General features: G+C 46.8%; 2 protein-coding genes across 3 annotated transcripts in view; one reads left to right on the top strand and one right to left on the bottom strand.

Annotated features, from left to right (window-relative positions):
• fbn2b (fibrillin 2b) overlaps positions 1-19674 on the top strand; it is a 66109-nt gene extending 46435 nt beyond the window's left edge. For both annotated transcript variants that reach the window (XM_005746793.1, XM_013914282.1), the window contains exons 21-65: positions 827-964; positions 1092-1142; positions 1248-1373; positions 1456-1683; positions 1758-1883; positions 1978-2106; positions 2211-2336; positions 2458-2583; positions 3257-3379; positions 3456-3581; positions 3835-3960; positions 4222-4344; positions 5136-5258; positions 5340-5465; positions 5546-5668; positions 5759-5881; positions 6029-6190; positions 6274-6342; positions 6425-6550; positions 8060-8185; positions 8283-8432; positions 8514-8585; positions 8676-8801; positions 9170-9295; positions 9812-9937; positions 10269-10385; positions 10765-10893; positions 11766-11885; positions 11979-12101; positions 12195-12347; positions 12438-12503; positions 12593-12718; positions 12902-13021; positions 13111-13233; positions 13416-13547; positions 13633-13758; positions 13842-14048; positions 14252-14377; positions 14451-14573; positions 14937-15053; positions 15162-15290; positions 15416-15535; positions 16407-16638; positions 16744-16897; positions 16987-19674. In XM_005746793.1, coding sequence (XP_005746850.1) covers positions 827-964; positions 1092-1142; positions 1248-1373; positions 1456-1683; positions 1758-1883; positions 1978-2106; positions 2211-2336; positions 2458-2583; positions 3257-3379; positions 3456-3581; positions 3835-3960; positions 4222-4344; positions 5136-5258; positions 5340-5465; positions 5546-5668; positions 5759-5881; positions 6029-6190; positions 6274-6342; positions 6425-6550; positions 8060-8185; positions 8283-8432; positions 8514-8585; positions 8676-8801; positions 9170-9295; positions 9812-9937; positions 10269-10385; positions 10765-10893; positions 11766-11885; positions 11979-12101; positions 12195-12347; positions 12438-12503; positions 12593-12718; positions 12902-13021; positions 13111-13233; positions 13416-13547; positions 13633-13758; positions 13842-14048; positions 14252-14377; positions 14451-14573; positions 14937-15053; positions 15162-15290; positions 15416-15535; positions 16407-16638; positions 16744-16897; positions 16987-17364 — 6047 coding nt within the window. In that variant the 3' untranslated portion in view covers positions 17365-19674. The remainder of the gene's footprint in view (positions 1-826; positions 965-1091; positions 1143-1247; positions 1374-1455; positions 1684-1757; positions 1884-1977; positions 2107-2210; positions 2337-2457; positions 2584-3256; positions 3380-3455; positions 3582-3834; positions 3961-4221; positions 4345-5135; positions 5259-5339; positions 5466-5545; positions 5669-5758; positions 5882-6028; positions 6191-6273; positions 6343-6424; positions 6551-8059; positions 8186-8282; positions 8433-8513; positions 8586-8675; positions 8802-9169; positions 9296-9811; positions 9938-10268; positions 10386-10764; positions 10894-11765; positions 11886-11978; positions 12102-12194; positions 12348-12437; positions 12504-12592; positions 12719-12901; positions 13022-13110; positions 13234-13415; positions 13548-13632; positions 13759-13841; positions 14049-14251; positions 14378-14450; positions 14574-14936; positions 15054-15161; positions 15291-15415; positions 15536-16406; positions 16639-16743; positions 16898-16986) is intronic.
• Positions 19675-22115: 2441 nt separating this feature from the next.
• ctxn1 (cortexin 1) overlaps positions 22116-27130 on the bottom strand; it is a 15082-nt gene continuing 10067 nt past the window's right edge. The window contains exon 2 of the mRNA XM_005746792.1: positions 22116-23906. Within this exon, the coding sequence (XP_005746849.1) occupies positions 22503-22883 (381 nt within the window). The 5' untranslated portion in view covers positions 22884-23906 and the 3' untranslated portion in view covers positions 22116-22502. The remainder of the gene's footprint in view (positions 23907-27130) is intronic.

Genomic DNA, 27130 nt, shown 5'->3' with positions numbered 1-27130 from the left:
ATTGAATGAATGCTCATGCACAGCACATGAGCCGGTTGTGCTCGTCTCTGGTTCCTCTGGCTGAGTCCAACTGGCTATGCTGAGAGCCCGTCCTGTGGAGGATGGAGGAGGAAAAGGTTTTATTATTCAGCTGTGAGGCAGGAAGGAAAAGGCCCAAACGGCTCGACAGACTCAGAGTAAAACTCCGAGCAGCTGTGCTGCAGACGCCTCACAACAAAACAACACAACACATGAACGTAACTGGAAATCCAAACGAAAGAACTTTAGAGGCAAACACGACGACAGACTCACAGAGAGGGAGACGCAGACATGAACACACGGAGGAAAATGAGGGAACGCAGCTGTGACCTGTTCCCTCATTTTGAGACAAGGAAAGCGAAATAAAACATAAAGCACACGAAGCAGGAGACTATCAAAATAAAACAGGAAACAACCGAGACACGAGCAGACTTTTTTCATACGGGGCCAATAAAAATACTGGGACACAAAAGCAGAGAGTGCAGGGAGGGGAGGGCGTGGTGACACACAAAGTGATACAGGAATAAAGAACAAGTTCATCTCTCCCACTCATGGTGCCACATTATTAAAACTATTACCAACATGGGACAGTCAGGACACGACAGACTGGGAGCAGGCTGGACACCAAAGGAAGCAGGAACTGGGAGTAACCAAGTCAGATGTGCTACAAAATACTAAAAGCCCAACTGAAACTAGAATATGAATCTGTCTCCTAAACCTCAAAGACCGCGACTCCGTGTGCTTTTAGAGCAAAGCTGTCACTGCGACAGCGATACTTTCCTCACGCTGTTGTTCTTTGGCTCTACAGATAGCATGAAGAGTACCTGCTGGCTTACGATTCAGGACAACCGCTGTGAAGTCAACATCAACGGAGCCACGCTAAAGTCTGAGTGCTGCTCCACGCTGGGAGCTGCGTGGGGCAGCCCGTGTGAACCCTGCGAGATCGGTCCGTAGACTCGTAGATGTGTTAATTACAGCTACATACGTGTGGCAGTTTATTAAATCAAATATAAACCAAACTATTGCTTCATAGAAATACTTTACATCACATCTTGATTTCTCGTGGTTCTCAGACACCGCTTGTTCCCGGGGATTTGCTCGCATGAAGGGCCTCGTCTGTGAAGGTGAGAACATCTGATGTCTAACTGAGAACTGACCTGGAATCATTACTTCCTGTAACGTGTGCCTGAGGATTGCTTCAAAATATTGTTTTGATTCTCCAAATGCAGACATTAACGAGTGCGAGGTGTTCCCCGGAGTATGCAAAAATGGCCGCTGTGTGAACACCCAGGGCTCGTTCCGCTGCGAGTGCGCCGAAGGTCTCACCTTGGACAGCTCTGGGCGCACCTGCGTGGGTAAGAGGACTGCCGTGAAATCAGACACCATCCTTTCTTCCAGAGTTCTGGGACAAATGACTTTCATTTTCAATTTTTCTAGACATGCGCAGTGAGCAGTGCTACCTGAAGTGGCACGAGGATGAGTGTGGCGAGCCGGTGCCTGGGAGATACCGTCTGGACATGTGCTGCTGCTCAGTGGGTGCTGCCTGGGGTGTCGACTGTGAGGAGTGTCCCACACAGGGCTCACCTGAGTACAGAGCCATCTGTCCCCGAGGACATGGCTTTGCCAACAGAGGAGACATCCTGACGGGCAGACCCTTCTACAAAGGTCACTCTCCGCTTCCTGAATATGCACAGCTTCCATACGTTCTTTTGCTTCACGTTCTCTGTGTTTGTTTTCAGATGTGAACGAGTGTAAGGTTTTCCGTGGTCTGTGCACCTACGGCGCCTGCAGAAATACCATCGGCAGCTTCCGGTGTCGGTGCAACAACGGATTCGCTCTCACCTCCGACGAGAGGAACTGCACAGGTGTGAACGACGGGCGCAGGCCGCAGCTAAGCGCAACGTCACCGTCTCCTGTAACGAGCACGCAGCGAGCACTCGTTCTGTGTTTGTGTTTCAGATATCGACGAGTGCCGAATCTCTCCCGACCTGTGCGGTCACGGTACATGCGTCAACACGCCCGGCAGCTTTGAGTGCGAATGCTTTGAGGGCTATGAGAGTGGCTTCATGATGATGAAGAACTGCATGGGTACGGATGAACCACGCTCAGAGAGTTTTGAGACGCCACACTGAATATGATATTTAGCTTTTCCCTTTGACTTCCTCTGTGTCCTGCTGTCTTTTGCCTCGCAGACGTCGATGAGTGTGAGAGAAACCCACTGCTTTGTCAAGGAGGAACCTGCCTGAACACAGAAGGGAGCTACGAGTGTGAATGTCCCCCTGGACACGCACTCAGCACAGATGGATCGGCCTGCGAAGGTGCGGCATGCGTCACGCTGCCAGTGCCGTGCATTCATTCATCCTCCTAAGACGTCTTTAATAATTAACCAAAAACAGTTTCGTATCATTTTAAAGTCTCTGCACCTTGTTGTTGGTTCAGATGTGAATGAGTGCCAGCTGAGCGACAACTTGTGCAAGAATGGCCAGTGCGTCAACATGATGGGAACTTACCAGTGCTCCTGTGACACCGGTTACCAGGCCACACCGGACCGACAGGGCTGCGTTGGTGAGTAGAGCTAAAGTCATACTAGAGGGCGTGTGAGAGCGAGGCAGCAGCAACAGCAAAGATGATGGGAGCTCAGGAGGCGGAGCAGGTCATCTACTGATCAGGAGGTTGGAGGTCGTTCCCCGGCTGATCCTCCAGTCTGTACACCAGAGAAGAAGAAGTTGTATGAAGTGCTGCGAGTCTTCAGCTAGAGTAGAAAAGTTCACAAAAGAACCAGACTGTTTAAGGCTGTGCAGCCATTTGGGTCCAGTCATCTGCGGCGCGGATGCAGCAGAGAAATAACCGAGACAAGCTTTAATGATTATCATGCAGGACAGAAACATGAGTGGGGGCGCAAAGGGAGACAACAGGTGGGAACACAGCTGCAGACAACAAACAAGACAGGAAGCGACACTCAGCTCACGACACACTTACCAAAATAAAACAGGAAGAGAGACACGACTGAACAGGAGGACTTCCACAAAGATGAGACTGCAGGAAGAGAATGGGAATGCTAAAGGGAACGAAGAGAACTAGAACTGGAGGAACCAAAGCCCCACATCAGAAGATAACAGAACTGAAAACATAAAATAAAACTATGACAGAACATGAACTTTAATCACCTAGAAACCCAAACGCCCGAATAACACAGACGATGCGTGTTTTCATTCATAGCTGCGACCTCTCATTGCAGATATCGATGAGTGCACCATCATGAACGGAGGCTGCGAGACCCACTGCACCAACTCAGAGGGCAGCTACGAGTGCAGCTGCAGCGAGGGATATGCACTTATGCCTGACCTCAGGACCTGTGCAGGTAAAGAGACAGCATGAAGGAGAAATGTTACTGCGTCGCTGCGTGTGGAGACTGAACGGTCTGCCTGTGCTGTCAGATATCGATGAGTGTGAGGAGACTCCAGACATCTGCGACGGAGGCCAGTGCAGCAACATCCCTGGAGACTATCGCTGCTTGTGTTTCGATGGGTTCATGGCCTCCATGGATATGAGGACCTGTATCGGTAGGCCTATAATTTGAGTGTGAAGCCAACGCTGGCGTCTTGATCTGTAAATCCGTTTCCCTCTTTTGTGATTTTGTGTCTTTTTCGTCTGCCGCCTTCATTTATTCATTCAGTCTCTGACGTGTTTATAAATATAGATGAGCTTTCTGTGGCTGCACAGCATCTGTGGGACTTCCACTGTCACTCTCATTTTGTGTCACTCTAATCTCCACGGTGAGAACATTCATGTATAATCTTCATCTCTCCATCTCAGATGTGAACGAGTGCGATCTGAACCCAAACATCTGTCTCCATGGTGACTGTGAGAACACCAAAGGCTCCTTCATCTGCCACTGTCAGATGGGATACTTTGTCAAAAAGGGATCGACGGGCTGCACAGGTACATCAGAGGCCGAGCTGAGCGGCCTGAGCTTCTGTCGGGACTCTCTGAGTCAGCTCGTTCATGCATACAAGAGTTCCCGATCCAGAGTTCAGAAATTATTCATTCAAAGTGAAGACCTGGTCAGAGTTGTCCTTTTTTAAATAAAGGAGAATTTCACCCGAGTAAACCAACATTATTAATGCTGCCTGCTTCTTCTTCGTACCGGGCTAGAAAACAAACTGCCTGTTCTTTGCTTAACTGAACTCTGAATATTTCCAGATGTTGACGAGTGTGAAATTGGATCCCATAACTGTGACATGCACGCCGCCTGCGTCAACCTTCCCGGAAGCTTCAAATGCCGCTGCCGAGACGGCTGGGTGGGAGATGGCATCAAATGCGTGGGTGAGTGGGTATTACTGTGTAGTTTATGTGGAGGCATCAGGTTCGAAAGAGCATAGAAGGAATTAGAGGTGGGAATCACCAAACATCCCACGATACGATATTATCACAATACTTAACCACGATACGATATTATTGCAATTTTTAAAAAAATATTTTGCGATATTCAGATTCTGTCCATAAAGGTAAACTTTATCAATATTCATTTTATCTAATATCAAAGTCTCGCACTCAGTCTTTCTCTCATCTCAGTTTTATTGTTGACAAACTGAACGGTTTGTATTACAGTCTAGTCCAACTGAACTGAAACCATCTGGTTTGTATTACAGTCTAGTCCAACTGAACTGAAACCATCTGGTACAATTACAGCTATTCTGAACTATGCAATGTGAAAACTATGCAGCCCCTTCAGCAACTGAAGAATTTGAAAGTAAATTAAAACAAAATATAATTTTACATTAAATAAAAAAGTTTTAAACTTAATTAAAATAAAACATGTCTTAAATTAAAATAAGTAAACTGTCGTGTTTATTGCTGCCAAAAAACAGTTAAACACATTTGGACAGCGTCAGGATTGTTGCTCAGAAAAAGGATCAACGTGCTCTGAAGTCAGAGCATAAAAACCTTTTTGTAACAAAATATCGATTTCTGCTGTCGCTGCATCGATACATTATTAGCAAACAAAATATACGATGCTACACAGTATCGATTTTTCCCACCCCTAGAAGGAATACAATTACCTCGTTAAATCCAGAATATGCTGACGTGAAGCTTTCCACTTCTGTCTCCTGCAGATGAAGACGAATGTGCTGCAGAGGACCACAACTGCAATCCCAACGCAGACTGCGTCAACACGCCGGGATCCTACAGGTGCACCTGCAAAGAGGGCTTCAACGGAGATGGCTTTTCATGCTCCGGTAAGACTGTCGGAGCTGTCCCGATTAAAGCCAGCGACTGCGTGTCCAGCGCACAGTAAGTTTTTAACATATCTCTCGCAGACATGGACGAGTGTGCAGACAATGTGAACCTGTGTGAGAACGGCCAGTGTCTGAACGCCCCGGGAGGCTATCGCTGCGAGTGTGAGATGGGCTTCACTCCTACAGAAGATAGCAAGGCCTGCCAAGGTGCTGCTCACTTTACTCGTTTTCCTTCCAAACAGGTGGTGTCCAAAAGACAAAAACCCAAACTTGTGTCCTCCCCACAGACATCGATGAGTGTAACTTCCAGAACATCTGCGTGTTTGGAACGTGCCAGAACCTTCCAGGGATGTTCCGCTGCGTGTGTGACGATGGCTACGAACTGGACCGCAGTGGAGGAAACTGCACTGGTTTGTGCTTCTGTCTCAGCTCATTAATGGTTTCTTTCATCTGCTTTTTCCATTTATATGAACAAGTTTTCTGATTGCATGTCAACGCAGACATCAACGAGTGTGCGGACCCTGTTAACTGCATCAATGGACTCTGCGTGAACACACCAGGAAGCTACCTGTGCAACTGTCCACCTGACTTTGAGCTAAACCCCACAGGAGTGGGCTGCGTGGGTGAGTCACACTGAGAAATGCAGTTTGTTCTGTGCCGGGATGGGTCACACAGCATAATGAAGTTTAATGTGTTTAACATATCTGTGCGCCGCCCAAAATGTTGCTCGTTTCATTCTTGGACTCGCTGCCGTTCGGTGTCTTTTTCAGACACCCGTGTTGGGAACTGCTTCCTGGATGTCCTCGCCCGCGGCGATGGAGGAATCTCCTGCAGCGCAGAGATCGGAGTGGGTGTGACCCGAGCTTCCTGCTGTTGCTCAGAGGGGGTCGCCTGGGGAAACCCCTGTGAACTGTGCCCCCTGCTCAACTCCAGTATGCACAGACCCACTCGCTTCATTTATTTACAGTGTTTATTTCCAAATGCAAACCTGCATGTGTCTCTGTCTCGTCTGCAGCCGACTATAAGACTCTGTGTCCGGGAGGAGAAGGGTTCAGACCCAACCCCATCACGGTCATCCTGGAGGGTAAAACGTTGTTTTCTGTCCTGTGTTTAAAGACAACACGTTGGTGTCACTGATGGATGTAACAAAGCGAATTCTTTTCCAGATATTGACGAGTGCCAGGAGCTTCCAGGCCTCTGCCAGGGTGGAAACTGTGTCAACACATTTGGCAGTTTCCAGTGCGAGTGTCCACCAGGGTACTACCTCAATGAAGAGACTCGCATCTGCGAAGGTGAGAGCTGAAATCACAGTTACACTGAAAATCCTGCCCCTCGTTATAGACACTTCCTGTCAGAGCTACACCAGGGTGTACGTCTGCTGTAACCAAGGAAACATGCACAGATAAACTCAGCTACTCTGAAAACAAACCAATGAGAAACTGCAGTTGAAGAATTGAAATAAGTGAACAGGTGTGAGGAGAAACCTTAGCAGTTATTTTTAAATATTAGTATTAATCACGTGTGATATAAACATATGAGGTAAACATGCAGCCCGGGTCATGTGATGATGGAGCGTGTCCCGTCCCTCCTGTCCTTCTTCTTCGTCGCCTGCTGAGGATGTCTGACAACCGTCCTCCTCTTATTAGAGTTCTTTCAGTTGTACGGCTGCATCGTTTTTATTTATTGAGTCACGTCCTTTCTTGTTCATCAGATAAACAGTAAAGTCAAGATGTTTTTAATGTGTTTATTTTGTATTCATTTGCTGCCTAAGTGCGCGCGCGCACACACACACACACACACACACACACACACACACAGTAATTACCCAGTAATCCTGTACACAGCCACTCGTCAGTGTTGTTTCGGTTTCTTTTCACGTCCTTAAAATGAGTCTCACCACTGTGCCTGTACAATATATGTTAATTACAGAGGCCGGTAGTAACTAATTACATTTACTCAGTTACATTTACTGAGTAACTTTTAGGAAAAATTACTTTAGGAGTAGTTTTACTACATTACACTTTTTAATTTTACTCGAGTAATATTATGATGAAGTATCGCGACTCTTACTCGAGTGAATAATAAACACGTTTGAACCAAAAATGCAGGAGACACAAACCTGCAGTTTGTTAGTGTTACTCCGTCTGCTCCGCCTGTTGGAGATGAAGTTATACCATCACTCTGTTCGAACATGTATTTATATAATTACATCTATATTACCTTCTCTAAATATTAGTTTAATAATGATTTGGAAACGTCTTTCTGCTGCTTAGATTTATTCTTTTCAGTCTTTAAAATACCAACATTTGCACTAAACATTAAATCAGATGATCAGTTACTCAGTACTCAAGTAGCCTTTTTTACTAAATACTTTTTTACTCTTACTAGAGTAATGTCTTGGAGGCTACTTTGTACTTTTACTTGAGTAAAACTATGTTGAGGTAGTGCTGCTGTCACTGTTTGGCTACTCTGCACCTCTGGTTACATTGTTTTCACTTTTACCCCCATTACATGAAATATGTAATTAATACATAATTTGTTATTAATGTTACAAGTAGTGGTGAGAAAATCAGACACATTTTGTAGAAAAGTCCATGAAATAGAACATTTTATTAGCTAATGCTGTTGCTAGTAGCTGATATTATTTGTGGATTAAATTATGGAGAAAAAGTAAGAAAGTAAAATTGTAACGATAATCAAATGTCACATCCAGTCTGAAGTAAGCGTGACTCAGATGTCCAGAGCTGATAACCATCGCCCAGCAGCAGGTCTTTGACACGCTGCTCATGCTTTATTTGCAGATATCGATGAGTGCACGACTCACACTGGGATCTGCGGGCCCGGCACCTGCTACAACACTCTGGGCAACTACACTTGTGTGTGTCCGCCTGAGTACATGCAGGTCAATGGAGGAAACAACTGCATGGGTGGGTGGAGCAGATTCGTCCTCGCTGTTGCTTATTTAATGACATGTCCAACAGTGTCAAACCTTTCCTGATGACTACTTTCCTTCTCGTATGGCAGACATGAGAAAGAGCGTGTGCTACCGCAACTTCAACGACACGTGTGAGAACGAGCTGTCCTTCAACATGACCAAGAAGATGTGCTGCTGTGCCTACAACGTGGGGAAAGCTTGGAACAAGCCGTGTGAAGCCTGTCCAACTCCTGCCACCAGTGAGTTCCAACAAAGTCCTCGAAACACGAGCTACAGCCTGTTTCCCATCGCTGATTCTCACTGGATTTCTTTTTCTCCAGCTGAATACCAGCTGCTGTGTGGTAACCAGGCTCCTGGCTTCATTATTGACATCCATACTGGCAAACCAATTGGTAAGTATTACGACATCAAGAGCCCCACCTGCTATCGTGCATGTTCACTGCTGTGCCTCGTAAATAGACCACGGTGGTGATTTTCTGCAGATATTGACGAGTGCAGGGAGATTCCTGGCATCTGCGCCCATGGAGTGTGCATCAACCAGATTGGGAGCTTCCGATGTGAATGTCCGATGGGCTTCAGCTACAACAACATACTACTGATCTGTGAAGGTAGCACTCAGGCTTTCAGTGACATTTGGTCTGAAATGTCCTCACACCATCCTCAGTGCGACAGGGGAAGACTCTGTGCACACGCGAATTAATACTCTGATAGTTGCTTTTACAGTCACTTCTACCAATATAGTCATTGCTGCCTTTACCAACAAGAGGTGTCTCCCTGTAAAAAAGCACAGTGGCTCTAAGCGGAAGTACCTGCCAGAGCCATCAGTCAGCCAGTCAGCAGCTGTCTGTACTGTATCAGAGCCAAAATGGCGCTGTTGTGTTTCCTGCTGTCCGCGAGCTGACGCCGTGCTCTGACCAGACAGTTACAGAGCCTGTGATTGATGCCCACTGTTTCTCTCCTCCTTCCTCTGGCGTAGATATCGATGAGTGTAACAGCGGGGACAACCTGTGCCAGCGCAACGCCAACTGCATCAACATTCCCGGCAGCTACCGCTGCGAGTGCTCGCAAGGCTTCAAGCTGTCTCCCAGCGGGGCCTGTTTGGGTGAGTCCACACTGTGTGACAGGCTCACAGAGCCATCGTGTAAGGAGTGCAGGGAGACACGAAATGGGTTTAGGTTCATTCAGCTTCTCTACATGTAAAGAAATGTATTTAACCTCCCAGGACCTGCGTCCACATATGTGGACGTCACATTTTGGGTTATTTAGACCAAAATACTCCATTTTGCTCTACAAGGGCCTGATATCCACTTACGAGGACATTATGCTGCCACTGTTCTATCAGAATTGTAAATGAATCTCCTCATGTGTGGCTCAGATTTTTCTTAAAAACAAAAATAAGGTAAAAAAAAAAATCTGGTAATTCTTTGTTTTTACATTCATCAGGCGCCAATCGGCCCAAATATCAAAGAGACATTTAAAATGCTGCTGTGGAAGAGTTCGGGTCTTAGGAGGTTAAAGATGTCAGTTTAGACTTTGGGAATCTGTCCATGATGATCATAACTAAGCTTTTTATCGGTGTGCTACGTTTAGCTGATTTTCTGTTGTCCCGTCTCCACAGACCGTAACGAGTGCCAGGAGATCCCCAACGTGTGCAGCCACGGCGAGTGTATCGACACGCAGGGCAGTTACCGCTGCATCTGCCACAACGGCTTTAAGGCCACTGCTGACCAAACCATGTGCATGGGTGAGCACACCACAGAGCGCACACTTTATCTGCTCCAACCACACAGAGTGTGGAAATAGAGAAGAACTAAAGAGGAGGAAACAACAACTATTGTGCAAAAACATTTCATTTAGACTGTCAGTTGCTACTTTTAGTGTTTTTCATCAGTGTTGTACAGAAGCCCAGTGTCAGAGGGAAGATTAAATCAGGACAGGACTTACAATAAACATACAGTTGTGTACATTTGGGCTTAACGTGCAGCGTCAACAAGCTACTGGGTCTAAGTTCATCAACAGAGTGGTTCACCGTAATATAAATGCACTTTACGTTGATGTTGTTCTGTGTGTTTCAGACATCGACGAGTGTGAACGGCAGCCGTGCGGTAACGGTACCTGTAAAAACACCGTGGGATCCTACAACTGTCTCTGCTTCCCCGGCTTTGAGCTCACTCACAACAACGACTGCATGGGTACGAATCACTGCTGTTCTCCTCCACAAAGGTCAACGGCAGTTTGGGCTTTGTGTGAAAGGTCAACGGCTTCTTGACAAAGCTGTAGTTGTCATATTATTAAAAGCTGCGCCCTGACAATTCAATAAAAACAAGCTGCCCTTTGCTGCGCCGTGACATTTGGACTGACGTGAAGTAAGATTTAGATGTTCGCCCTGTGTTCTTACTGTTCTTTGGTTTCATGGGGAAATTTGTCAAACTGTATTAAACATCTTTGAACTTTTTCCTGAAGGCAGCTTTGTCACAGAGTCTGCATGTTAGGAGGAGAAAATAGGTTTATTCTTTCCAAAATCGGAAGAAATTCAGACGAATCCTAATCTTTGCACCGTTTACCTCACAGATATAGACGAGTGCAGCGCTCTCCAGGGCCAAGTGTGCAGGAATGGACAGTGCATCAACGGACTGGGCTCCTTCCAGTGTCTGTGCCACGAAGGTTATGAGAACACGCCTGATGGGAAGAACTGTGTTGGTGAGTCATCGGCCAAATCCTCAAGAGTAGGAAACCAGGTCGAGGTACGATCAGGACAAAAGTGCCGAGCTGTCACTGGAGAAAGCATCATGCTGTAAGAAATCAGTTTAGACTTGTTGATGCTCACAAAGCAGGATCTAAAAAGTTCTCACAGGGTTTCCAAGTGTCAAGAAAAGTATCGTCAAGACATCCAAAGAGAGCCAGAACGAGGCTGGAAGATAAGGAAGCAAAAGATTTTAAAGACTCTGGAAAGGAAACTAGTGAGAGACGTGTCTAAAGACCCCACAGCAACTACGAGACAATAACTACCACCAAGAAAAGTCGACTTTGCTGAAGCGACACGATGGGCTGAAGTGTGCTGAGGACAACCTGAGGAAAGATTAGGTCCTTCGGTCCGTTGAGACAAACGTTCCTCAACCACAGAGACGATGTTTGAGTTGGGATGGGAGTGCTGTGCTGCAGGGAAGCCTCAGTGGTCAGGTTTTGTCTTACAACCAGACGAGGGTCCAAAGCATCCTGGTGAAGAACTACTTCCAGATGACCAAAGTGAAGAATAACGAGTGGTCTGAACAAAGGTGTGACGTAACTGAAAGTCTGTGGGATGAACTGAAGACCAAGGTCCACGTCTGAGGACCATCAAATGAGGAAGAGCCCGAGAGATTCTCCGAAGAAGAGCGGGCTCTGATCGCTCAGCAGACGAGTGAGCTGTTATCCAGCTAAAAGGCCTGTTAGCATCAGGCTAATCATTTTGACTCTGGTCATTGTTGTAAAATAACATCTGAAATACTAATACTGCTACTGTATGTTTGGAAAAGCTGTGGTGAAAGTCCCTGGCAGCGTGTTTGACACACACCTGTGTCCGGTTTTCACAGATATCAATGAGTGTGTGAGTCTGCCTGGCACCTGCTCTCCGGGAACCTGTCAGAACCTGGACGGATCCTTCAGATGCATCTGTCCTCCTGGCTACGAGGTGCAAAATGACCAGTGCATAGGTAAGACACGCAAAGAGTGCGCGTAAACATCAGGGAGTCAAAGACAGTCAGGCCGTCTGCTCATGCACACGCTCTTTTATGCTCACCTCCAAGATATCGATGAGTGTGTGGATCTCAGCCTCTGCCAGTTCGGGACCTGCACCAACACCCCGGGCAGCTTCCAGTGCTCGTGCCAGCCGGGCTTCGTGCTCTCTGACAACAAACGACGCTGCTACGGTGAGAGAAGCTGTCGAGTACAGTCGAGGCGCGTTGATAAACTTGGAGGAGATCTTTGAAAACAAAGCTGACTCTTTATTTCTGCTTTGCCAGATACCAGAGAGAGCTTCTGTTTCACCAAATTCGAGGCAGGCAAGTGCTCGGTCCCCAAAGCCTTCAACACCACCAAGGCCAAGTGCTGTTGCAGCAAGATGCCCGGAGAGGGCTGGGGACTGCCCTGCGAGCTGTGCCCACGAGAAACCGACGGTTTGTGCAACAGAGTCATTATTAAGCTGTTCGAACACACGCAGTAGCATGCTTCAAATATTAAAACCGTCTTTTATGATGTGTCTCCAGCTGCCTTCAACACTCTGTGTCCCTACGGCCACGGAGCCCTGCCTGGACTGGGCGACGCTCGCGAAGGTGAGCGCTGCAACACCGAGCGAAACGCTTTCATTTGAAGAAGAGTGGCGAGAGGCTTCGATGGGTTAACGCTCTGTCCTTCTCTGTAGATTTGAACGAGTGTCTGGATAACCCGGGCATCTGCCAGAACGGCATCTGCATCAACACAGACGGCTCTTTCCGCTGCGAATGCCCCTTTGGATACAACCTGGATTACACTGGCGTTAACTGCATCGGTGAGACGTGCAGAGTTTGCATTTATTTCACATTAATTCACAAAATCAACGCCGTGTCCAGGTCGTTTTCCGGCCTTGATTTATTCTGGGGTTTAACCTGCTAATGAATGCTTTGAAAATCCACGGTGCAGCATCAATTTTTGCTCCGTTTGAATTCATCTGTCTGCTCTCTGGCCTCTGCAGACACCGACGAGTGCTCGATAGGAAACCCCTGTGGAAATGGAACCTGCACCAATGTGGTGGGAGGATTCGAGTGTTCGTGCGAGGAGGGCTTTGAACCAGGACCCATGATGACCTGTGAAGGTCAGTCACTCAGCAGCACGAGTCAAACTGACTCATCAGAGGGCAGTTAATAAAATAACGGCTCCAACCAACTGTCTCCTTCACTGCAGACATCAACGAGTGCTCCCAGAACCCCCTGCTCTGCGCCTTCCGCTGCATGAACACGTTTGGCTCCTACGAGTGCATGTGTCCCGCTGGCTACGTGCTGCGAGACGACCAGCGCATGTGCAGAGGTGAGCCCGCCACCGCAGATTCCTTATTAAAAGTGCTGCTTTTACTTTGCAGACAGCTCACCTTCCTGCGTCTCCGTGTTCATGTGTGACGAACACAATCGTGTGTTTTCTAAACAGTGTAACAGGTTTTTTAGTGCTTCAGCTTTAACCTTGGATGACCCCTCTCTCATTCCTCTGAGCAGACCAGGACGAGTGCTCGGAGGGACTGGACGACTGCGACTCCAAAGGCATGACCTGCAAGAACCTCATCGGCACCTTCATGTGCATCTGCCCGCCTGGCATGCAGCGCCGACCGGACGGAGAGGGATGTATGGGTGAGTGACAGTGACCAACACGGGGGGAGATGGAGTTCTCGCACATGCAGCATTGTGCTCTTCACTCGTCTCTGTACCCCTGCAGACCTGAACGAGTGCCGCACCAAGCCCGGCATCTGCAAGAACGGCCGCTGTGTCAACATAGTGGGAAGCTACCGCTGCGAGTGCAACGACGGCTTTGAGCCGAGCTCCACTGGGACCGAGTGTATCGGTGAGACCGCTGCAGCATAAGAGCCCGCTGAGCACGCAGCGCTGGGGTGAACGGTAACTAAAGTGCTGCTTCTTTCCCTGCAGACAACAGAAAGGGCTTCTGTTTCACAGAGGTGCTGCAGACCATGTGCCAGCAGTCGTCAACCAACAGGAACAGCGTGACCAAGTCTGAGTGCTGCTGCAACGCAGGTCGGGGCTGGGGGTCGCAGTGCGAGCTTTGCCCGCTGCCTGGCACCATACAGTACAAGAAGATGTGCCCACTCGGTCCTGGCTACACCACTGATGGCAGAGGTGAGACGCTCAGTGATGAGAAAAGATTTTACTTCTGTTTTTCTGCATTAATAATATTTATTTATTATGATCTACAATTCTAACCTGTAAGACTGGAAGAATTAATGTTGGGACACAAAGCGCGCTGACACAGCAGAGCACGAGGCTGATGTTGTGTTTCTCGGCGTGGCTGTCCGTCTTCTGTAACCGCTCATCTCTTCCAGACATCAACGAGTGCCAGGTGATGCCGGATCTGTGTCGTAACGGTCAGTGCATCAACACCATCGGATCCTTCCGCTGTCACTGCAACGTGGGATACAAAGCCGACTTCACAGCAACCTCCTGCGTCGGTACGTCTGCGCTCTGCTTTCCCTGAACATGATAAAGAATGTCTGTGTTCTCACTGTGGTCTTACTTTGTCAGATATGGACGAGTGCGCCCTGTCCCCGAAGCCCTGCAACTTCCTGTGTAAGAACACAGAAGGCAGCTACCTGTGCTCCTGCCCCAGAGGATACAGCCTGCAGCCTGATGGGAAGACCTGCAAAGGTACCCACTGCATCTCTCTGTAGCTGTGTCCGAATCACAAGCTGTTTCTGTTGGTCCTGTTTGTAGCTGCTGTCGTCGCTAAGTTCTGTTTATTGAACTAAAGTCGAAGGTTAGAATTCAACGTAACAAACATATTATAAGTATTCGTTTCATGGCTTTGAGGCGTCTGTACCCCCCTGGTGAGCAATGACAGCACTGCATCATTTACAATAAACACAGATGATTATACGATTACATTTTCATCTGGTTTAGCACAGCTGTAATGTTTCACTGGGCCTCCAAATGTTTCCTGCTTTCAAACAAACAGATTCTTAAACTATGGAAAAAGCTTTTCCAACCACTGTGATTTTTTCCTCTCTGAAGATCTGGACGAGTGCGCGACCAAGCAGCACAACTGCCAGTTCCTCTGTGTTAACACCGTTGGGGGCTTCACCTGTAAGTGCCCCGCTGGCTTCTCTCAGCACCAGACTGCCTGCATTGGTGAGTGCAAAAGAAAAAGGAAACCAGATCAACCTGAAACCGGTTAAATATGAGACGTGCGTGTTTTTACACTTCACGGGTGCAGAAACACTTTTTCAATGTTTCCAGACAACAACGAGTGCACCGCTCAGAGCAGCGTGTGTGGTTCCCGGGCCTCGTGTATCAACACGCCTGGTAGCTTCAACTGTGAATGCTCCAAAGGGTTCTCCTTGGACACGACGGGCTTTGAGTGTGAAGGTAAGGTGTCCTTTACAGCCAGAGATCAACGAGTGTTTCTGCTGAGATGATCAGGCTGCAGCGGGATCCAGAATTGTTCTTGCACTGATTCGTGTCACTAAGTGAGAAGTTTTCATGTTTTTCAGATGTGGATGAATGTAGCAGCAACCACCGCTGTCAGCACGGCTGCCAGAACATGCTGGGAGGCTACCGCTGTGGCTGTCCTCAGGGCTACGTCCAGCACTACCAGTGGAACCAGTGTGTGGGTGAGTAGCCTGACCCAGAGTCTGTCAGCGTCTTGTTCAGGGCAGTAAGCAGAGACCAGATAGAGGAGCTAGTGATTTTAGTTTTTAATGAAACTATAGATTCATATTTATAATAATAAGACAAGCTGGAGCAAAAAATGATTTAGATAATACAGAAATATCCGGATGTTTGAGAGCTCTGTGTGCTTCGAAGTATCTTTATTTATTTTGTAATAAGTGTTGTCATAATCAAAATATTCAATTCAGCTTTATTTATACAGCGCCAAATCACAACAGTCGCCTCAAGGTGCTTCATACTGTAAGGTCGACCCTACAATAACACAGACACCCCAACAATCACATGACCCCCTTTGAACCAGCACTTGGCGACAGCGGGAAGGAAAAACTCCCTTTTAACAGGAAGAAACCTCCGACTGAACCGGGCTCAGGGAGGGGCGGGGCCATCTGACACTGTACCTGCATCATTATTCAAAAATGTCTTCCAGTCTATTGGCCCATGTGTGCTCACTTTAATCAACTCTTCACTGGCGTCTGGTATAGTTCCGGTTTATTTTAAAAGCACTGCTGTTCTCTCACGTTTAAAACAACCTCAGCTTGACCCCTGTGTTCGGAGCAGCTACAGACCAATCTCTAAGGTACCGTTAATCGCTAAGCTTCTAGAAAAGCTTGTGGCTCGGCAGCTTATTGCAGCTCCTGATAAACACGGCATTTACGATAAGTTTCAGTCCGTTTTTCGTAGATTTCACTCCACGGAGGCAGCTCTTCTTAGGGTCTCTAGTGATATCTGTGTTAACTAGCAGTTCAGCTGGTTAACACAGGTGGTCAGCGAGTGCATAAGAAGTTAAGAACTTCCTCTCTTCTTTCACTGCAGATGAGAACGAGTGTCAGGGAGCGTCGGTTTGCGGCTCGGCCTCCTGCTACAACACGCTGGGCAGCTACAAGTGCGTGTGTCCCTCTGGCTTTGACTTTGATCAGGGTGCCGGTGGCTGCCAAGATGTGAACGAGTGCACCACGTCCACAAACCCCTGCATCTATGGCTGCTCCAACACTGATGGAGGCTACCTGTGTGGCTGTCCTGGAGGTTTCTACAGAGCAGGGCAGGGGTGAGGGGCTCACATTTCACCTAAACATTTTTCCCGATGCTGATCGTGAAACGAATTTTCTCTGCGCACACGCTGAACTTTGCTGATGTGCTTGTCTCCACCCAGTCACTGCATAACCGGCTCAGGCTTCCCAGGCCAGTACGTCGAGGGTGAGGATGAAGACAGCCTGTCTCCCGAGGCCTGCTACGAATGTAAGATCAACGGAGGAGGAAAGAATGGACGACACAAGCGCGATGCTGATGAGAATGAGCTCAGTCAGGTATATTTGTTGCTCCTTCTGGTTTCAGGTTGAACTTTCTTAGATTATGAGAACTGACAGCCATCCTCTGCATCCTCGCTCCCCTGCAGGAAGCAGCAGTCAGCATGGCCAGTGTGGACACGCAGGCCTCCATCCCCGTTAACATCTCTCTGGCCTCCTTGCTCAACAAGGAGCCTCTGCTCGAGCTTCTGCCCGCCCTGCAGCCCCTGGAGCACCACGTCCGTTACGTCATAACCCACGGCAACGCCGACGAACATTTCCACCTGCTGGAACGCCGCGACGGAAAGAGCGTGCTCCGACTCGGCAAGAAGCCGCCTCCACCTGGATCTTACCGGCTGGAGATTGCCAGCCTTCGGCTGTTTGGGCCCCGAAAACTGCACCAACTAGAAAAGCAGCATGACATTGACTACCTACAAGGGGAGATAGGTGACGCCCTGCGCATCAAGCTCCACGTCCACCTGCACTGAGCTCAGAGTGCCATCCTGCTCTGGACTGATCTCTAAAGCCTTTTAACCTTTTATCCAGTAACTCCTACACAGAGTCCCCTACAGGACCCCCTCACCGACGGGGAAATCGAGGGCTACGAAAGACTGAGTCAGCTCTACCACCACCTTGTTAATGTTCAATTTATTCTGTGTTCTCGTTTTGTGTTTTTTGTGCTTTTGTTTTCCCCTCCACTCCTACCCGCCCCAGCGCTCGTTCTCCACCCGGAGACCCAGCGGAGGAGACGCAGAGAGGTGTCTTTGTGCTTGGACCACGGCCACCTCCACCCAAACAAAAGCAGGCAGGAGGCTCACGAGTCCATGAAGCACTTTTGTAGATGAGACACAAACAAAGCTTTAATTAGAAGTGAAGTGCTGAGAACTGCGTTTAGACGAGTATTTCAATCACAGGCAGCATCTACAGACGTCATTGTGTTTAGTAGCGTCGAGAAAAATAAGGCTGAAGATAAGCGTGCCACTCTGGTCTAAGAACAAGCTCCCTTCTCTGTGATCTTGGGCCCCTCGCGTATCCTAGGAAGTCATTTATTGTATTTGTGCTGTTCAGAAAGGACTGCAACGTTCGCTCTCCGTTTGATATCCAACGAGTCTTTTTAGAAAACAGCAAGCTCTCCTCTCGTGTGCCTGACGTTGGTCCTGCGTGTTTGTGCGTGTGTGTTGTCACGTTCGGTTACCTCAGTACTTCTCAACACCATGCTGTGATGCTAACTTTCAAACAACAGAGGGTGCTAATGTCCCTCAGCATCCACCGTGAGCAGGGAATGCAGCAGCGAGTAGCTCGGAGACTTTAAAGAAGATAAATACCTGATCTGACCTGATCTAAGCTTTCAGTGATTTTGACTTCACCGATTCAGGACCTGTGAGCCTTCATGTAACCAACAGTCTTCCTGCAGCTTCTTTACTGCAGTCACACATTTAATGACATTAAGCTGACTTTATCTGCCTTGTTTGGCTTCACCGTGAGTCTGAGGACTGAGCCGTATTTACGTGCACTGCAGCCCTGAGGACACAGACGTCCATTTCACTTGAACTCGAGAGCATCTGTTGAATTCACCAAACGGGCGTCGCTCTCGCCTTCTTGCACGCTCTACACAGACGGCACCGTCCAAAGCAAACTGAGCATCTCCAGAAGCCAGTACCATCTCCTGCCGTGTGGGACGTCGTACCAACCCCGTCCTCCCGACGCTTCCCAGAATTCACGTGTGAAAACAGCTGAAGGGACGTACACGTGAATGCAGTAGCAGCCTCAAAGGTACACGACATGCTAAGCTGTAACTAACAGCAGTGCTTTACAGAGTAAGGGCTTGCACATTAGAACGCAAAACCTCACAAAAACAAGAATATGCTTCAGGTCAAACATCCTTTGTCATGATTTTTTTCCTCCTGAGGGGAAAAAGGTGCTACATGATACCAAACGCTGTAGAAGAGGCGCAGTCTGTTGTTTTTACCAGGTTTTATTGCGGTTGTCTCCGTCTTTTGTCTCAGTGCTGATAAACCAATATTATTATTATTAAACTTGCTTCTTGAAGATTTAATTGTATATTTTTAAGTGAAATGTAGATTTTTTTTTTTTTTTTAAATGTCACAGCTGCCAGACCAAATACTCAGATTGACCAAAGGCGAGCATGCGCTTGGTCACCACTGACTGACGCGTTAAGGCTGCTGCAGTCAGATCAGTCTTTGAGACGATCAGGAGCTCTTTTATCACAAGTAGGGAAGCTTACACTGTGTGTACAACGATCGAGGCCGACATGCCACCGTGCTCGGACCTGTGGTGCTAAATGCTAACCCTTCTCTTTGAACACTTGAGGCATTTCATCGAAGACGACGTTTCTAACACGTAACCACGTTCTAACCTGGGAACCTTTGTATACTTTGTATCTTTATTCTCATTTTGTATTTTGATGTTTTTTTAAACTTGCCACTATGTTTTTGAAAGGGCACCGTGTTGCCTGTGCTTACTGTATCTCAGCTTCAGCGTCAGACTTGAATATCGTCATCGTCGTCGAGGTATCCTGTGCTTAACGAAAGCAGCAATTGTCACACCTGTTGATCCCAGAGTTTAACTGAAAGCTGATATGACAATCATCCAGTCACACAGCATCTACAAGATGAGGATCACGCAATAAAGCAGCCATCGCGGGACGTCCTGTGCCATCATCTCTGAAAACCAAAGATTTATGACACCAAAGGGCAGTCTGTAAAACTTAGAGTCCTTCCTGTTATTTTGTAAACCTTTGTCCACTGACATAAATGGCAATAAAGTATTGTGGGTTATATTTTTAAGTTGTGTATTCTTGGTGCTGTGTCTTTGTGGAGAACGCATACGATAGAGTGCTAAAAGAGGAACTGAGGCATGAGGTGTGACAGGTGGCTGAACTAACATCAGTGACCTGCTCTGACCCCCGTGGTGTTTATGATGGCGACGGACAGGCTGACAGATGAAGTCAGGGAGGAGTCTCCGTGGACTGATCTGTAGCGAGATCAGGTGGAGGACAGCCTGGAGAGGTGGGGGTGTGCTCTGGGGAGAAGAGGAATGAAAGCATGTGTGTAACAATGAAGATGGAAGCAGGAGTTCAAATACCTGGAGGTCAGCTATCCGACACTGCACGAGAGAGGTGAAGGCGAGAGTGGAGGCAGGGTGGACCGGCTAGAGATGAGCGTGTGGGGTTTGGAGACAAGGTTAGAGAAGCTGAGAGGGTTCGGACATGTCCAGAGGGACAGCGCAAATACTGGACAAAGAGGAAGGCCACAGAAGAGGGTCATGATGTAGTGAGAACATGCAGAGATCATTAGCTGGGGCAAGAAAAACACTAGATTTATTATCTGCACTTCAAATTAATACATTTTTAAAAAGGTCCAGTGGGCCTCGGTGCACGAAACAGCTGCTTATCTCGTCTCCTTTTAAGGCCTCGTTTCCTTTAAGACAACTTTCCTCTGATTGGCTGCTCCTCGTAAACAGAAGATTTAAAAGGAGCCGAGTCTGTAAATGCCCACAGCAAAAGTGACACGAGGAGACTTTAACTAGCAGTCCTTTTATTTCATTTCAAACATGAACAACATGGACTACACACACAGTCCAGCATCAGTGGAAGTTATATAAGAGTACTTGAAGAAGAAAATCATAGTTTTTCACTGTTTCACTCCAGCGTATCAAAAACAAAGCGTATAGTCAGAAAAATATTGAATTACAAAACTCAAAAAAGCAAAGTGTTTTCCTCCTAAGACTGGGCTGCAGGACTAGCTCAAAGTTCTAGAGTCTAAAGGTTGACACAGTAAGAGGAAGAGAGAAAAGGAGAGCAAAAAGGAGACTCCAAAACCTGAGTCGAGAATAGAAAAATAAAGCTTTGTTTCGCCTAAAGGTTGCCGTTTGCCTCATCAACACGCTCAGCAGGCTGACTACAGCAAAGGACACGACCGGCTAACACAAACTCTACTCGCAGTAATACGGGATTATATAGTTTCAGTATGGCTTCTCAGTTACAGACACAGACAAAATATACACAGACAAGATTTTTATAGTGCCACAAACGACCTGCTTGGGCCTTAAAAGCATCTGGAACTGTTCGGTGTAAGCAGTCAGAATAAGCACGATAAAGGTGAGTGTTTGTGCTCCTCGCCAAGCACTGAAAGGTCACACGCTTCGTGACGGGCTTCGGTTCATTAAAGGGGCATCTGCTTAAATGTAAACTCCTTCAGCTAAGCTCTGGCTGTGTTTATTAGGGGTGCAACGATACTCGTATCAATATTGAACCGTTCGATACAGGGCTTTCGGTTCGGTACGCATATGTATCGAACAATACAAAATGTTTAATTTTAATCAACTTTCCTTCTGACGATGCTGTCTGTGTTGCGCGCTCAGTGAATCTGCGTTCGACTACTCCGCCTAGGCTGCACTGTCGAGCGCAGATCCACTGAGCGCAGCGCAAGCTAGCGAGACAGAAGCTAAGCTCTCCTTGCAACATGGCAAATTGAACCTCCCCCACCCTCATTCAGATCTGGCGTTTGGAACTATTTTGGTTTTCATGTGACGTATGAGCCTGAAGGTAAGCGCGTCATGGACTAAAGTAAAACAGTATGTTGGATGTGTCACGCAATGCTCAATTACATGGGTGGGAACTAGTGCGTTAGCGCAGTTAGCTCGTTAACGTGTTGGCCGTCCAGCCCCACGCACGGGGCGATCCACGGTAGCTCGTTAACGGAGATTTACGTGTTGTGGCGTTAACGTCATTTTCAGATTAACCTGACAGCACTAGTGGGAACACAACGAATATGACTGCACATTTACTCCGACAGCACCCTAGTGCAAAGACAAAAACAACAAGCAGCATGCTACAAACTTTACCCGAGTCATTTAGACGGCCGTTAGCACAGGATTCTCCTTATGGGGACCTGATATGTTTAATATGCTGCTGAGAATATAGCCCAGAAGAAGCGTATAGTAGAGCTTTTATTTTGAAAGAGCCATTTCTCTGTAATAAACTCTCTTTTCCAAAGATGAGTGATTCCTCAATCAGATAGATTTATTATTTTATTACTTTGTTTCAACATTAAATTTAAAAACTGTACTTTTGAGTTAAAATATATATTTATAATTTTAATAAATGACAAATTAAAAAGGCACGAACATTTTTTTGTATCGAAAAAATATTGAACCGTGACACCAAAGTATCGAACCGAACCGTGAATTTTGTGTATCGTTGCACCCCTAGTGTTTATGCAAGTGGAGTGGGTTTAAAAAATAAAAAAAATAAAATAAATAAATCTAGCTTTGAGGTTAGTTGTGAGTGAATATTTCCCAAATCCTGTCCAGCTAGCCCTAAAGTGATGCTGTGGCCTGGGTAGCATGGTTCCCCTGTTACAGTAGGTCTGGTTAAGGCAGCTGTGCGTCGAGCCTCATGTCGAACCACAGTCGTTATGGTTACCTGTGGTCCTGCAGCCGCGTATTTACACCAGTACACGATGACAGTGACTCAGTACAAACTTCCTGCAATAGTTGACGTCCTTCTTAAGCAGTGCAGTCACAATGTTCTGTCCCTCTAAACCAGTCCGTGCTTTAAAACAGTGTCTGTGTGCAATGGCACGCTCCCCTGCGCCGTGCCCCCCTACACCAGTGCATAATCAAACTGACCCCTCTCTAGCCCCTCCTTGTGGTCAGTCCAGGATGATGCAGGCATGCGGCTGTAGGGGTCCAGAAGGATCCTGAAGCATCTGACCAGCAGGAAGACCAAGAAGAGCATGAGGAGGCCTACAAAGGCCAAAGCGGTACGCTGCTCCGTGTCCACCCCGACCAAGGCCAGAGGAGGGCTGCTGCTGCCGCCGCCATGGTTGCCGGTGAGGGAGGAGCTGGCTGGGGACAGCAGCAACTCGTAGTCAAGCGTGGGCACATCGTTCATCCTCCACGGGGCCCGAAGACAGGGCTTACACACTGACTGGATGGTTGGTGTGTTGGGTGGAGGTGCGGAGAAGGAAGGGAAGGCGTTCATTTAGGAAATGTTGAAAGTTTTTCAATATTGCAGACCCTGTTTATTTATTTTTAGAAGAATAGTTACCGAGCGAGAGGACCGCAGAGCGTTTGTCTATGATGAGCGCAGTCCCATGGTCGCCACTTTATTGGATCAAATGTAGGCCAGTCAAAGTGACATGACCCAGACAGCTTTGACTCTCATGTGTTCTGACAGTGTGTCAAACACACACACACTTTTCAATTAATAAGGACTATTTTTTGTGTAACACATTTGCCTAAAAAGTCTAATGACGCTCAGCCGTTCCTATTTCAGCGCCTGCCCTCCGGCGCTCATGTTTTTAGTGTATTTATCGGAGCCACGCCAGCTCTCATTCTCACTCCGTCTCACAGAGCAGACAGGACGTGACACCGCCTCCCGCTAACGCAAACGTCACTGATGGCGGTCAAGGTCAGCGTGCTCTAAGGGAGTTAAGAGCGCTGATGGACTTCTAACACCAAGTTGGGTTCAGCTGTTTCAGCGTGCGTCTCCGTGTTGTGACGCTAAAGTGAAACGCAGACACGAGCGGCGCACTATTAAAGCGCCTGCAGAGGCCGGCAGCCCAGCGTGTGCGCGTCTGTGTGGGCACATGTGTGGCTGTTGGTATGGAGCTAATCAGATTGGGAGGTCAGCTGCTCAGTGGCCCTGAATATAAAACAATGCATAACCTTTCCTGAAGCTGTCTGCTAAATGCTAAGTTTTCCCTTCGACCGGCTGGAGCGTGATAAGTGGGTCAGAGCTGTCAAACGCTGAAGCCACTCCTTTCCGGCGCCTCCTTCTGGGGTGATCGCTTCAGAAAAACGCCCTTCTTGACAAGCAGAGAAGCAGCGAGAGGTAGAAAATGTTTATCTGATGCGTTAGGCTGTCGGTCACAGATGAAGAGTGTCTTCATCCAGATGCAGATTGGCAGAATCTTTTTATGGGCTCGTTCCACTCCTCGGCCGATACGAAGCGGACCAAGCGTCGTGAGATTGTCCGGATTAAGCTGAGCAACCACTCCCACACCTGAAAGAAACACCAAAGAAAGCCACCTGGTTAGAACATTGCCCCTTGTCTCTATATGCCTAAAATCATGACATTCAAATTTGCACCAATAGGATGCACCGTTTTTAATGTGAAGATGAAGTCATTTTCCCCACAATGTGATTATTACAACCCTGTGCTTAATAAGCAGCAGTGACAGTGATATAAACCATTGTGAGGAGAACACAGCACCAGCATCCCGATAATGACTCTCAATTAGGACTCTGATTACGCTGCCATTACAGCCACATTAGCAGTAATGAATGCACGATTATAAACACCGATACCACGCTGCCTCGGCCGTATTTGTCGGTGCACTGTTACACCAGGACTTTCATTCACTCGCTCACTCAGGGGAAGACAATGTGCTGAGGAGCCTCATTAATAATCTAAAATCTCCTGCGGCCGACCAGGTTTCAAATCGTTGAGGAAAGATGATACGAAAGCATTTTTACCTGCTCACCTGTCTGATGGGTGGCGGCTACGCTATTTGCTTAAATAAACATGATACCAAGAGAGGAGGGGTCACATGTGGTCATAAGAGAGAGATGGGTGAAAAAGGACAACTGAAATTGTCATTTAAGGGAAAGTAGTGCAGGGATTAAGAATTTTCATGAATCACAGCCGCCCTGCACAGAACATTATGGCTGCGTTAAAGAAGAAAAACAAGCGAGCGACTCGATGTACAGGGAGTCAAACAGGAGTGTAGGAGGAGCGAAAGATGGATGAACAGAGCAGGAGTTCCTGTGGCGAACAGGCAGCAGTACAGAGGAGAGGTTTGCTGGCACAGACTGGACTGACTCTCCTCTGCGTGACGATGGCAGAATGCCTTTGTCGTCCCTCTCTGTGCCGGGTTCAGTTTAAAGGTTTTCTATCTGCTGCTTCATCAGCCTGCTGCCCCAGACCGGCAGCAGGCTGTTCCTATTTCAGGACCTGCCCTCCGGCGCTCATGTTTTTAGTGTAAAAACATGAGCGCCGGGCTAACCCTAACGTGCACGTCCATGCGTGTACGAAACAGAGCTGCTGCGCACGTGCCAGCAGCTCCAGAGTTTTGGCCTCTGAGTGACGTGATCAGCAAAAGTCCTGAAAACCTTGAAACCGATTTCAAAGACGAGGACGATGTGAACGGACGGCGTCACACGTCTGAAACGCGGGAGAAGCTTTGAAACTGTTGCTACAGTTTTGCAAATGTTGGAACTGGTTTATAATCCTGACGCATGTTCGATCAACCAGGCGAGGAAATCCCCGAACGTTGATTCATCTGGACGTCTTCAGCGTTTCGTAGGAGAAAAGCTGCGTTCACAGACTCAATGTTTAACCTCTCAGTTTATGTGTGGCTCACTTATACAAACCACTCAACATACCTGGTGTATTTTGATACCACTCAGAGGTGGGGCTGTTGCACAGACTGCTGTCTAAACTGAAAAGACTCATTTCAAAGCTCTTGATGTCGCGGGTCAGTAGTTCTATAATGTATTTATAACGTACAGCATTTCTATCTAACACGCAGCAGCAGATTTCCAGCAGCATGATGACCTTCAGCCAGCACGACCAGCTGGAATACTCTCAAAAAAAAAAAAAAAAAACGCATAAGCCCTCATAAACATGAAGCAATCGTTTTGAGTAAAAGGTCACTGAAATATAGAAAATCAAAGGTCGATTCAGTCAAATAATTCATCTTTAAGGTAACTATGCTTGATTGATATACATTCAGTTTACATCTAGTTGGATTGGATAAATTTCCATTTTACTTTGTTTACACAAATGTTTTTCAGTTTCTTAAAGTCAACATTTTGGGCTTAAACATGTTTTTGAGTGTAATTTATTGTTCTGAAATAATTGGACAGCTGTTAGTAGAGACTGTCATTTTCATCATAAATATAATAACATGACCTGTTAATGACATAAGTAACACGTTTTGGTAGGAGGTCTTGGTAAAGTATATTATTGTAGCTTTTGTAGAAACGGGTGAGATCAAAGGTAAATGTAACAAGTTGCAATAAAATAGCAGACAAACATCAGACGTCCAATGAAAGTGAACTCTAATCCAGTAATGTACTTGTTACATTCTTATTTTTAGTAAGTGATAAAATTAAAATGTCATTAATAACATCAATGACTAAAGAATGTAGACAAACAGAAAACTGCTGCAGTTCCACTAATGGCCACTTGAGACTCTGAAAGCAAGTCAACCCTGACAGATTTTAACCAGCTAACATGACCAACATGTTCTGATGAGGTCAAAATATGTTTAGCGTCTCTGTAGCTTTCGTTTGCTGTAATAATAACTGTGCAGGGACATAACTTACTGCGACCTCTTTGAGCATTTTTCTACACAATAATCTGACACTTCCTGTATGGCAAACTGTACTGACAGTCGGGTCTGTGCTCAGTGTTAAACTGCAGCACTGTTTATCAGTCCGTTAGCACAGACCAGCAGGTATCAGCGCTGAAGCTATCCAGCAAGCTAACGTTAGCTGATAGCTTAGCATTCCAGGCTCTCATCCAAAGCTAGAAGCTTAATACCAAAGTGAAGACGTCACAGCAGCTGGACTCCTGCATGGAAAAAGTCCAACATACAACCACAAATACACACGTGTATCATTCTGCTGCAGTTTAGGTACATAAAAATATGCACGAATAAATATTATCGTGCATATTGTACCGCGTGCATATAGTACAAGTTACCTTTGTATTTCATTCATCTTTGCACTTTTGTTGTACCCCGTCTTTATTTATTTTTTTAATTTTACAATTTTTATTGATTTCTAATAAATTTCTGATGGACTTTTTCTTCCTCGGCCTTGTGCTGCTGTAATTATTGAATTTACCCAGTGAAAGATTAATAAAGTCTATTTATCAAAGGCATGTAAAGTCTTACTTTAAACCTGCAACGTGCATGCATGTAACTTACAAATGTAACCTCTTCATCTGATTCTAATCACTAATTATTTGGTGAAAAAGAATTTTTTAATAAAAACAATTTATTGTATTTGAAATAGTGAAATTTATCATACGTGGCTAATGTATATTGATTTATTCAAGCAATGAGCTGGACTGAAGAACCGTGAGTGTAAAACATACAGGATACAGAGAAGTCGATTTTTTTGGCCACATACTATAGATGAGAGAGAGTGTGTGTGTGTGTGTGTGTGTGTGTGTGTGTGTGTGTGTGTGTGTGTGTGTGTGTGTGTGTGTGTGTGTGT

This window comes from Pundamilia nyererei, unplaced genomic scaffold, assembly GCF_000239375.1.
Source record: "Pundamilia nyererei isolate P.nyererei 1_Seehausen unplaced genomic scaffold, PunNye1.0 scaffold00183, whole genome shotgun sequence".
NCBI lineage: Eukaryota > Metazoa > Chordata > Actinopteri > Cichliformes > Cichlidae > Pundamilia > Pundamilia nyererei.
This window is presented reverse-complemented; position numbering and strand designations above follow the sequence as displayed.